At 41.4% G+C, this 12,284-nt stretch overlaps 1 protein-coding gene and 1 long non-coding RNA gene across 5 annotated transcripts in view; one reads left to right on the top strand and one right to left on the bottom strand.

Annotated features, from left to right (window-relative positions):
- The window catches only part of LOC311525450, a 50,069-nt gene that overhangs the window by 24,976 nt on the left and 12,809 nt on the right, over positions 1 to 12,284 (bottom strand). The window lies entirely within an intron of this gene.
- Positions 1 to 12,284, top strand: part of RAB3B (RAB3B, member RAS oncogene family) — a 128,335-nt gene that overhangs the window by 16,622 nt on the left and 99,429 nt on the right. For all 4 annotated transcript variants that reach the window (XM_084637621.1, XM_084637622.1, XM_084637624.1 and 1 more), the window contains one exon: positions 3,907 to 4,134. In XM_084637621.1, the coding sequence (XP_084493747.1) occupies positions 3,907 to 4,134 (228 nt within the window). The remainder of the gene's footprint in view (positions 1 to 3,906; positions 4,135 to 12,284) is intronic.

Below are 12,284 nucleotides of genomic sequence, written 5' to 3' on the forward strand. Positions count from 1 at the left end.
GAAAGTTGAACTTGAAAGAGTTTTTGAAACTTTGTGACCCCCCCCGACACTGCTGTGACTTTTAACTCCTCTTATGATTGCTGTGGTTCAGCTAACGGATCTTGAGTCCAGCAAAATCTCTGTACAACCCATCTAGAGTTGCTCTTCTGTGAAAACAGCAGAATGTTCTTTCCAAGAATCACTCACTTTTTATTTTTTAAGGTGTGCTTCAATTGAAAGCTATACTGGCCAGTCACATTCTGTAATTGCTTTTTTAACAGAGATTTGAAAGTAGCATTTGTAGCTGTTTGCCCTTTTGATTATAACAATCTGTGGATCCAGGGATAGCAGCAGTACTTCATTTTAAAAACCATGTTGGATTTGGTGAATGGATTCCACAAAGGTGAAACCTGACAGAAGAGATTGATTCAGATTTAATCAGTGGGTCACCTGTCAGTTGAAGTCAAACTGTAATTCTAGAAATGACCAGGCTTTAAGTGATGATGGTGATGAATCTGGTATGCCAAGTGCGTATGGGTAAATAAATAAAAGATATTACCTCACCCACCTTGTCTTTCTCTGAGTGAATATGAAATGAAGAAAATGATCTCCTGCCCATCAGCACATGTTCCCATTAGCACTGGTGGTGATAATGTGTATCAAGAAGAGTAGGTACTTTTAAATGTGAAGCCTCTGACTTTCTTCCATCGTGGGGACAAGTACACAGTGATTAAGACAGAAAAATTGGTGCGTCTTCTTTGGTGTATAATAAATGACCAGATTTCCAATATCAGAAATTGGGGCGCTGTGTGTGTGTGTGTGTGAGTGAGCAGCTAGTTAGAACCTTTGCTTTAAAATTCCGACTCGGATCCAAAAGTCATGAACAAAAGACTATTTTCCCGTTTGAGAAGAAAATTCATACTGTGTCTTGTTGGTGAGTTTGCAAAGGATCTTGGCCTCATTTAATATTAAAATAAAAATATATATAATGTGACAGAATCTCAGCCTCTCCTAGGGTAATTGTGCAGAAGTTTTTGCTGCATGCAGCGATATAACTAAGTGTTTAACTGTTGCTTTAGGTGCTCTTGAATAAACTGTACTCAATGTATAGTCTGTAAAACAGGTAGGCCTTGTAGTCCAGATTGCATTAGTTTAACTAAAGATTTGATTTTAAACTAATGTAATTAAACTGATGCAAACCCTTTCATGGACACTTACTTTGGTTTATACTAGGTTTATTTAGGTCTTGCATTTTGCTTAATTCCATAAGAAATTGATATAATCCTGGTTTAATTGGATGGGTTTGTTTAATTGGTTTTAAATGGATTTTAGTAAAACTGGTGGAATTCTATATGTAGATGAGGTCAAGTACCTTAGATCAAGTACTGGATAGGATTCCTCTGCTCCATAGCGCTCAACCTACCTGGGCCCAAATGTGGGTAGCAGTGTGTGACAAAGTTCCAAAAGAGCGGGAACACAACATTCTTCAAGCAGGAAGGTAAGATGCCATGGGATTCACTCCATGAGAGTAAACAGTCCTTTCTATCACTTCAGTGCAATGGTTCTTTATTTATGGTGTCAATAACCTTCCACAATAAATGGGAGGGGACACCAAAGGTGAATAGAAAGTAGGGCATTGTGGGACTAAAGGGAGTGACTTTTCTCTTGAAATGTGGGATGTTTGAAAGAGAGGCCCTGACTCTAGTCCAGCCACTGGGATTAAAGGGATTTAAGGAATCCAGGTTACAGGGGTAACTGGATTAAATTTAATTCTCTGTAATATACAGGAGGTCAGAACAGATATTTAATGGCCCCTTCTGGCCTTAAACTCCCTGTACCAGTCTTGGTTCCTCGCCTTGCCTCCGGCTGATAGGCAGCAGGCTACAATGACTTTTAGGGGAGTTGTGAGTCTTGAGGGTAGGGAGAGTTTAGTGCACTACGCCTAGCTCCTTTCACTGCCTCCTTTACCTGGCAGCAGGCTCCCTCTAGTGGTGGATAAGCAACAACAGGCTTCCTCATCCTGGGAGTAATAGAAGGGGAAGGCAGCATGATAGTGACCACTGTGGCAGTTTAAAAAAACCGAATGCCCCCTCCCTAGGGATCTGACTCCCAAAGACAATTTGTGCTCTGTACTATGTGCTCAGGAATACAATGGGATAGAATAACTTTCTGGGATGAGTGGGGAGTTCTGTCTATAGGGCCATCCAGTCCTTGACCTCTCTGACCCTGCCAGCAAGAAGAGGGATGTTAGAAGATGGCTGCCTCCACTCAGACTGTCTCATTTCACATAAACCACTGAACAGTCATCAACTGCCAGTCACTGTTGCCCCAGGCTAGATTTGAACCAGTGGTCTAGAAATGAAATACTCCACGTATCTGTCACAGGGCAAACTACTCCAGGCCCTCTTGCCTCTCCTCTCAGTGACACACACACAGTCCATAAATGAAAATGTTCCCCTACCAGGCTACACACAGCAGGGACATATACAACTTTTTTTCTTCAGGAGGTGGTGGCTGTAATAGCTGTTGAACATTGCTTTAATGGGTAGTTTTGCACCACGACTACATTTGTCCACTTTTGATAAAGTGAGACAAACAAACTTCTGTTCCAAAGTCACTGTTTCCTTTATTGATACAATCCCTAAATTTGTGGAAAGGCTAAAGCCTGGCCCACATCCCCAGCTGTCTACATGAACAGCGATGAAAAGATAAACAGAAACCTCTTTTCTGACTGAGTTCCACAGTCTCCTTCTCTAGTCAGAGCATCCCCTGCCTGTTTTTTCCCACCTTATGCAGTGTTGTTGTACCTGTATTGGTCCCAGGAGACCTGAAGAAGAGCTCTGCGTAAGCTCGAAAGCTTGTCACTCTCACCAGCAGAAGCTGGTCCAGTAGAAGGGATTATCTTTCCCACCTTGTGTCTCTTTTCCTGCCTTGTAAGTTAAAGCAATGAACTATGGTTGCGTGATGAGTTCCAGCTACCTTGACTTTTCAGATAATTTAACCTTTTTCTGCATGGTCACTAAATCCTACCAAGGAGCACAGGAGAGGGAGGGAGTTTTAAGTAACTCTTCTCAGTTGGCCCCAGGGCCTGTATCCTCTGGAAACCCAGAGGGGTAGTATAACCTGTCACAATGCCATTGACAGTTCCTCTGAGCCATTCCATTCCACACACATGCCATTTTTATTAATTACTATTTTGAAAGCAGATAAATAATGGATGGACTTAGTGAGACTTTTTTTTTCTTCTTCAGTATTGATAGGAAACTTTAAAAGATCCTCTCGAGTGATAGACAACCCGCACACCTAGCACAGTTTGGTATTTAGGAAATGCTAGTTTTCTCCAGTAGTCGTTACTGAAACTATTTCTCTTTACCTGCCCACTGTGGCTGCCTAAATGAATTGTCCCAGCTGCCAAAGCTAGTGCATTGTAATGGAGATTTCACTTCTCAGCAGCTTATTGAAGTACGCTGTAATTTGAATAAGAATGCTGTTTCTCTGTTAATATTTGAAAAACCTAAAATCACCAATTTATTCCTTTGATGAATCCAGATCTGCACATCACATTTATAGCCTGGGCTTGAAAATTACACATGCTCTCAGCGTCGGTGCTGTGCATAAGCAGATTAAGCAATTACTTGGGGCCCCACGTTCAATTTTTTAGTATGAGTTGTGTGTAGGGAAGCCCCCCTCCCCCCCAATATTCCTGATTAAGGCCTCCAGCAGTGGGCTAGAGTTGCCTCTATATGCACTGGTACATGTTGGAAGCTAAAATTAGGCCCCACATAAGTGATTTCAAAGTGTATTTTCCCCCACTTAAATAAAATACTTCAGAAAGAAGGGATACATGCTAAGCATTAGGTGCTGAGTTGAGGACAGTTAACACTAAACTACTCTTAAATTTTCTCTCTGTCATTGTCATTTTCTTAGATGGCTTCAGTAACAGATACCAGATACAGACACAACGATGCTTCAGACCAAAATTTCGATTACATGTTCAAACTCCTGATCATCGGCAACAGCAGTGTGGGCAAAACATCCTTCCTCTTCAGATATGTTGATGATACTTTCACACCAGCTTTTGTTAGCACAGTCGGAATTGATTTCAAAGTGAAAACTGTTTACAGGAATGACAAGCGGGTGAAATTGCAGATCTGGGTAAGTGCTGGAACTTTCCAAATATTCTATTTAAACCTGAGCAAAGATATACCAGAAAAAGTCATCATAAATGCTAAGCGCAAAATAATTTGAAACATTTGGCTTTTTGAAAGTAAATTTTGGATTATTCTAGGTTGATTATTCATAGGGTTTTGTGTGGTTGTATCTTTTCCCCACCCTTGGAGACTCTAAATCTGATCAGCTCATATCCACCAAATATATTTGCATCTTCCTGCAATATTGCACCACTGAGCAGAAACAGGTGAGTTCACTCCAACTACTGAGGGTCCTCCCACAGATAGCTACAGGGTATGAGAGTGTGTGACACGGTGTACCAGGCTCAGAGGCCCCCTGCTGGAGGCCTCTGGGTCCTATCACTGGGGCTCAGTGTCTGTCACAGAGGTCGCGGAAGACATGGATTCCGTGACTTTTTGCGACCTCCATGCTTTCTGCAACTGCCGGTGTGGCTGGTCTCAGGGACCTCCTGAGCAGTGGTCCAGGGGCGGCCCCCAGCAGCTGGGGCTGCTGGCCCTCTGGTCCCCACCCCCAGCAGCAGCTCCCCAGCTCCTCCCAGAGCAGCACTCCCCCAGGATTTAGTCATGGATCAGTCACGGGCCATCAATTTTTGTTTATTGCCCATGACCTGTCCATGGGTATTTTTAGTAAAAATACCCATGACTAAATCGTAGCCTTACCTATCACACCTGTCACAGAAAAGGAACAGTAGAGAAGCCGTCCAAGTGCCATAGAGAGACTGCGCGGGAAGCAGCCATTGGCCACTGGGGAAGTGGCCTGAATATTTGACACACCACTGGAAGGGGTCCTGAACTTTTAGTGGCCCAGCTGGAGAGCTGGGGCCAGAAAGTACCAGAGTGGGCAAAACCATTGCCTCCAGAGAGGAAGGCCTGGGGGTACAGCTCAGAACCAGGCCTGGCACTGTGTAAAGACTGAGAGGCCTTGTGATAGGTCTCTGTTGGATTGTCTCTGTTCGTTTTGTTTGTATTACCCATAGATTGTGTGGGACTCAGCTGGAGGGCTGAGTCATTGAAACTGCTGACAGGGTCATAAGAAACTGAAAGAGAGTAAAGGCACATGCATGTGGCCAGGGGGCACTCGCGAGAGGTGGGTGCCACCCCATTAAAGGGTGCTAAAAGCCATCTCTGGTGAAACCACATCAAATGTTAACTGGCAGGAGAGATTCATACAGAAACCCTGTCATAGAATTTCTGCAATGAGCCAGAATTTCACTGTCAAGTCAGCAAAAGATCTAAGATTCCTGAGCAACAGAGTACAGCACAGGGCTACATCTAAGCAACCATGCTAGGAGTTCATCATGTTTCTTTTATGAAGGGCAAATGTTTTAGAAACATTTTTTATTACACGTGACAGATGACTTGAAAAGCATTTATGCAGCAAAATTGATCCTGATAGTGTTTAACCCTTCAAATACCCCAGAAAATTTGCATTCAAACTGTGTTGGAAAGCTGTGCTCAGGCTTTTGTGTTCTGAAGAATTACAAAGCACCCACTTGGAATTCCCTAGCAAAATACTCCCATTTGTATTAAATACATGAAAAAGATACCAAAGAGGGAGAGAGAAGAGCAGCTATCAAACCAACTTCCAGAAAGCCAGCTGCAGCAGCTTAAAATGGTTCTCTGTATAGCTTTGTCTCCAGACTAATTAAACAGAGGCACTGGATATAAGGTTTTAGAGTAGCAGCCGTGTTAGTCTGTATTCGCAAAAAGAAAAGGAGTACTTGTGGCACCTTAGAGACTCGCAAATTTATTTGAGCATAAACTTTCGTGAGCTACAGCTCACTTCATCGGATGCATTCAGTAGAAAATACAGTGGGGAGATTTATATACCACACAGACTATGCTGACAGCTTGTGCCACACACTCTCAAAGAAACTGCGGAACCACCTGATCAACATCCTCTACAGTAAACAGGGAAAGATTAAGAATGAGCTCTCAAAACTGGATACTCTCATAAAAAACCAACCTTCCACCCAAACTTCCTCATGGCTGGACTTTACAAAAACTAGACGAGCCATTTACAACACACACTTTGTTTCTCTACAAAAGAAAAAGGACACTAAACTATCTAAACTACTACATGCCACAAGGGGCCACAACAGTGGTTCCCTTAACCCACCCAGCAATATTGTTAATCTATCCAACTATACTCTTAGCCCAGCAGAAGAATCTGTCCTATCTCAGGGCCTCTCCTTCTGTCCCTCCACCCCCACGAACATGATACAGTTCTGTGGTGATCTAGAATCCTATTTTTGACGTCTCCGACTCAAGGAATATTTCCAACACACCTCTGAACAACATACTAATCCACAGAGACCTTCCTACCAAGACTACAAAAAGAAAGATTCTGGGTGGACTCCTCCTGAAGGTCGAAACAACAGACTGGACTTCTACATAGAGTGCTTCCGCCGACGTGCCCGGACTGAAATTGTGGAAAAGCAGCGTCACTTGCCCCATAACCTCAGCCGTGCAGAACACAATGCCATCCACAGCCTCAGAAACAACTCTGACATCATAATCAAAAAGGCTGACAAAGAAGGTGCTGTCGTCATCATGAATAGGTCGGAATATGAACAAGAGGCTGCTCGGCAGCTCTCCAACACCACTTTCTACAAGCCGTTACCCTCTGATCCCACTGAGGGTTACCAAAAGAAACTACAGCATTTGCTCAAGAAACTCCCTAAAAAAGCACAAGAACAAATCCACACAGACACACCCCTGGAACCCCAACCTGGGGTATTCTGTCTGCTACCCAAGATCCATAAACCTGGAAATCCTGGACGCCCCATCATCTCAGGCATTGGCACCCTGACAGCAGGATTGTCTCGCCATGTAGACTCCCTCCTCAGGCCCTACGCTACCAGCACTCCCAGCTACCTTCGAGACACCACTGACTTCCTGAGGAAACTACAATCCATCGGTGATCTTCCTGAAAACACCGTCCTGGCCACTATGGATGTAGAAGCCCCTCTACACCAACATTCCACACAAAGATGGACTACAAGCCGTCAGGAACGGTATCCCTGACAATGTCACGGCAAACCTGGTGGCTGAACTTTGTGACTTTGTCCTCACTCATAACTATTTTACATTTGGGGACAATGTATACCTTCAAATCAGCGGCACTGCTATGGGTACCCGCATGGCCCCACAGTATGCCAACATTTTTATGGCTGACTTGGAACAACGCTTCCTCAGATCTCGTCCCCTAACGCCCCTACTGTACTTGCGCTACATTGATGACATCTTCATCATCTGGACCCATGGAAAAGAAGCCCTTGAGGAATTCCACCATCATTTCAACAATTTCCATCCCACCATCAACCTCAGCCTGGACCAGTCCACACAAGAGATCCACTTCCTGGACACTACGGTGCTAATAAGCGATGGTCACATAAACACCACCCTATACCGGAAACCTACTGACCGCTATTCCTACCTACATGCCTCCAGCTTTCATCCAGACCACACCACACGATCCATTGTCTACAGCCAAACTCTACGATACAACCGCATTTGCTCCAACCCCTCAGACAGAGACAAACACTTACAAGATCTCTCTCAAGCATTCTACAATACCCACCTGCTGAAGTGAAGAAACAGATGGACAGAGTTAGAAGAGTGCCCAGAAGTTACCTGCTACAGGACAGGCCCAACAAAGAAAATAACAGAACGCCACTAGCCGTCACCTTCAGCCCCCAAGTAAAACCTCTCCAACACATCATCAAGGATCTACAACCTATCCTGAAGGACAATCCATCACTCTCTCAGATCTTGGGAGATAGGCCAGTCCTTGCTTACAGATAGCCTCCCAACCTGACGCAAATACTCACCAGCAACCACACAACAGAACCACTAACCCAGGAACCTATCCTTGCAACAAAGCCCGTTGCCAACTGTGTCCACATATCTATTCAGGGGACACCATCATAGGGCCTAATCACATCAGCCACACTATCAGAAGCTCGTTCACCTGCACATCTACCAATGTGATATATGCCATCATGTGCCAGCAATGCCCCTCTGCCATGTACACTGGTCAAACTGGACAGTCTCTACGTAAAAGAATAAATGGACACAAATCAGACGTCAAGAATTATAACATTCAAAAATCAGTTGGAGAACACTTCAATCTCTCTGGTCACTTGATTACAGACCTAAAGGTGCCAATTCTTCAATAAAAAAACTTCAAAAACAGACTCCAACGAGAGACTGCTGAATTGGAATTAATTTGCAAACTGGATACAATTAACTTAGGCTTGAATAGAGACTGGGAGTGGATGGGTCATTACACAAAGTAAAACTATTTCCCCATGTTTATCCCCACCCCCCACCGTTCCTCAGACATTCTTGTCAGCTGCTGGAAATGGCCCACCTTGATTATCACTGCAAAATGTTCTCCTCCCGCTCTCCGCTGGTAATAGCTCTGGTTACAATGTGTATAGTAACACCCATTGTTTCATGATCTCTATGTATATAATCTCCCCACTGTATTTTCCACTGAATGCATCCAATGAAGTGAGCTGTAGCTCACGAAAGCTTATGCGCAAATAAATTTGTTGGTCTCTAAGGTGCCACAAGTACTCCTTTTCTTTTTACTGGATATAAGGTTAGTTGAAACAATGTGTTATCATTTTCCAGACATTTCTGGCCAATAGAAAAATGGCAGATGCACAGTGTTCTAATTAATCCATATGCAATGGATTCATAACTAATCCTTTTGTTTCTAGATTAAAATATACCACTGTACAAAGCACATCATTCTGAACTACTGCCTTCCTGATTTGCGAGTGGAGGATTTTTTTTTTAACTATAGCATTTTCCTTAGTAAATAATTAATTTGATCTCTTATGTCTTCAGGTGCAAGGTACAACAGATTTAATAGCAACACAATCTTTGCCATGTTGCTAGATTCTGGTAATAAAATAAAACTGATATATAGGTTGGCACAGATCTAGCTGTGAAATAATTTGATTTAGTGTTTGGGTTATGAGGATATTTCAGAGTTTAAAGCCATTACCAAATTAAACATGTTTCTCCTCCTGTGTTTGACTTTATTACAGGACGTCATGTCCCTGCTGTTAATGAAGTCTGTAAAAGGAAGACAAACTCAATAAAGTTATGTGAGGTTTATCTAGAACATTCTAAATAAAATTTTGAATTAATCAAAAGTTTTAAAAATATGTTTGAAATCTTCTGGAAAAGCCTTAAACCTGAAAAGAGATAATATACCACTTTTCAGAGAGAAGTCACTAAAATAGCAGGATTTGTAATATTAGAGTATTAACAACATTACTGTATGTTGACTTAAAAGACTATTTTAGAATGAAAAATTAAGTACTTAACAATTCCAAGGTGACATGCTTTTATTTGTATATCCCTTTCACAGATCCATAACATGAACCATGACTTAAGAGTTTTAACAAAGATTTTAAGTAGGTACCTTTTAAAACCACTTAATATTTCAACCTATTTTGAGCTCATTTGCTCATGTCATAAACCTGAATCTGTAATCTGAATGTAAGCATCAAACTAAGCACGGTAGTGGTGGCTATTAACAGACCAAAAGCTGAGCCCTTACAAGGCACAAAATGCAACTGAGTGCTCGTAGGTGGATGAAAGAAATTGTTTTCTTATAAATGTATCTCCTGGTGTTAATTTTACTACTTTTCTTTTGAAAAGTGATTTATAGAGCCTACATTAGGCTCTAATCTGCTTAAAAACTGATGGTACCACTCCCCATTGATTTCAATGGGACCATATGCAGAGAAAGGTACTACTCAATGTGAATGAGGGAGCAGGGTCAGGCTTTTCTTTGTATTAGTGCATGAGAAGCAGAACAATGAGTGAAACTGACTATAAACAAAATGAAATTGGCTATTAGCTATGAAGGGCAAAAAGTAAACAAACAGTTTACATCTTGAAAAATAATTGGAAAATTCTTTGTTTTAATAATGCAAAGTGTATTAGCAACAAAGGAAATAAGATATCTTATTTTGAAATTTGTGGGACCTGATTTTCTAGTGCCTTGAATCTTGTGCAGTTGTCTACATCTTTGTGAAGTGGGATGTAGATGTAAGGCAAAGGAGAATTAGGCCCATGACTTTTTACCTTGACAGTGTCTTTGGATAATGATGGGTGAAATTTATCACTGTGCAGAGTCGGCACAAAACCTACACACAGGGTGACTAGATGTCCCAATTTTATAGGGACAGTCCTGATATTTGGTTTTTTTTCTTATATAGGCTCCTCTTACCCTCCACCCTCTGTCCCGATTTTTCACACTTGCTGTCTGGTCATCCTACTTACACATGACTTAAATCCTATTTTGAGGGTGTAAGTAGGATGGGACTTAAAAGGTGCCCAGCTCTTGTGCTGGCCTTCTGCACGGGAATGAATTTCATCCTAAATGCGTTAGCTGTAAAAGTAGCCCTTGACTGATTTGGGGCATCAACACCTTCGACCACTTAACTTGAAAGAGCACATTCACTATACAGATATGTCTACACCAGCAGCTCTCCACTGGTGCAGGTGCACTGGGTTAGAACTAATAGAAGCTTAATAAGGCTTTGTTGGAGAGTTAAACAACACAGTAGTTAAAACCAACTGAGCCCTGCTGAAACTAGAGGCTTCTGGCCCTGTGGATCTGTTCCAGGAGAGGATTATGGGTCTGATGTTGGATAATATAAACAATGGCCAGGCATGTGGTATTCTGGATTAAATGAAACCCCATTGGAAATTTAACTGTTTTACTTTGTGGCTTTCCGGACAAGGTCATGCTAACTTTTTTCTTTTTATTTATATTATGGCCAATGGAACTTAGCAGCAACTCTTACTTGATCAGTCTTAATACATTATTATTTATTGATTTATTTACTTAATTATTTATAATTTATTACTTAATTATTTCCTACTGTAAGAAGGATGATGCAATTATTTAAAGAACACTTTGAGTTTCCTTTGTGCGCGTGCGCGCGCACACACAAAATTTCATGGAGCAACATTGTTAGGGACTATGATGTTCTCTGCTTTCCCAAGGCTACATCATTCAATAGGGCTTCCTGACTGTCAAACTGAAAAAGATGGCAGACTGGAATTGTAGTGGCACTCGAGTGGCTATCTATAAAAGTTTTATCTGCTATCATGTGGGACATGGGGGAGGAAGAAATCCAATTGTAGTGAGTGTACCTCATAGTGATTATTAATCACTATGAATCAGAATTATTAGAACCTAGAACCACTCCCTCTTGGTGCTTATGGGGTTTGCCTTTTGCTTACATTGATCAAAACAATGGAGAATTTGGTGGGAAGCTCACTTTAGCAGTAGTTTCTTTGATTTTTCTTTTATGTTTTCAAAGATGAGAGAATTTCATACCTTTTTTGAGTGCCAATCAGTAAAGACCGTAAAAAGCTTGCCAGTCAGAGACCATTTTAACCTGGCTAATGTGCTTTGGCATTAAAATGTCTAGTAGAAATTGATCTGTGTTTGCAAGATGGAGATCTTATTTCTGTGCATGTTTGTTTTAGGAAGTTCACATTTTATGCACAAAGATTTAATGATTAGTTAGGTGTAATGATCAATAAAGGAGGGCCCTTATCAGTCTTTATAACAGGATTCCCCATAGCTGTTCTAGTTTGAGACAGGAATTTAATAAATGCTCCTATTTGGAAAATATTTGAAATCCGTGAATAGTGTTTTTACTTTTTGGGTTGGGAATAGGAGGAAACATATTAAAGAACAAAAACATCAATAATATTTTTAAAGACAAAATTGCTTTGTAAAACTTCTGTTACTGGAGTGCAAAATGGCTTATTTTGCCCTGAGAGGGAATAAGAAATGTAATCATTAAATTCAGTAAAAACAAAAAAACCCCCCACACCTCTGTGTACTTTGTTGTATGCACTGTAATTTTTACTCATCCAGCATATTGTTCTGCTTTTATTTATGAAGGTCGTTTTGTACAAAGGGTGGAATAAATTGCTTTAAATCAAAATTTTCCAGAAATGAATTGAATTGGTGAAGGATAATGAATAAGCCATTTTGTGTTTTAGGATTTCTCTATAAACACAAAAAGAAAAGGAGTACTTGTGGCACCTTAGAGACTAACCAATTTG

This window comes from Lepidochelys olivacea (assembly GCF_965140295.1).
Source record: "Lepidochelys olivacea isolate rLepOli2 genome assembly, chromosome: 8".
In the NCBI taxonomy this organism is placed as follows: Eukaryota; Metazoa; Chordata; order Testudines; family Cheloniidae; genus Lepidochelys; species Lepidochelys olivacea.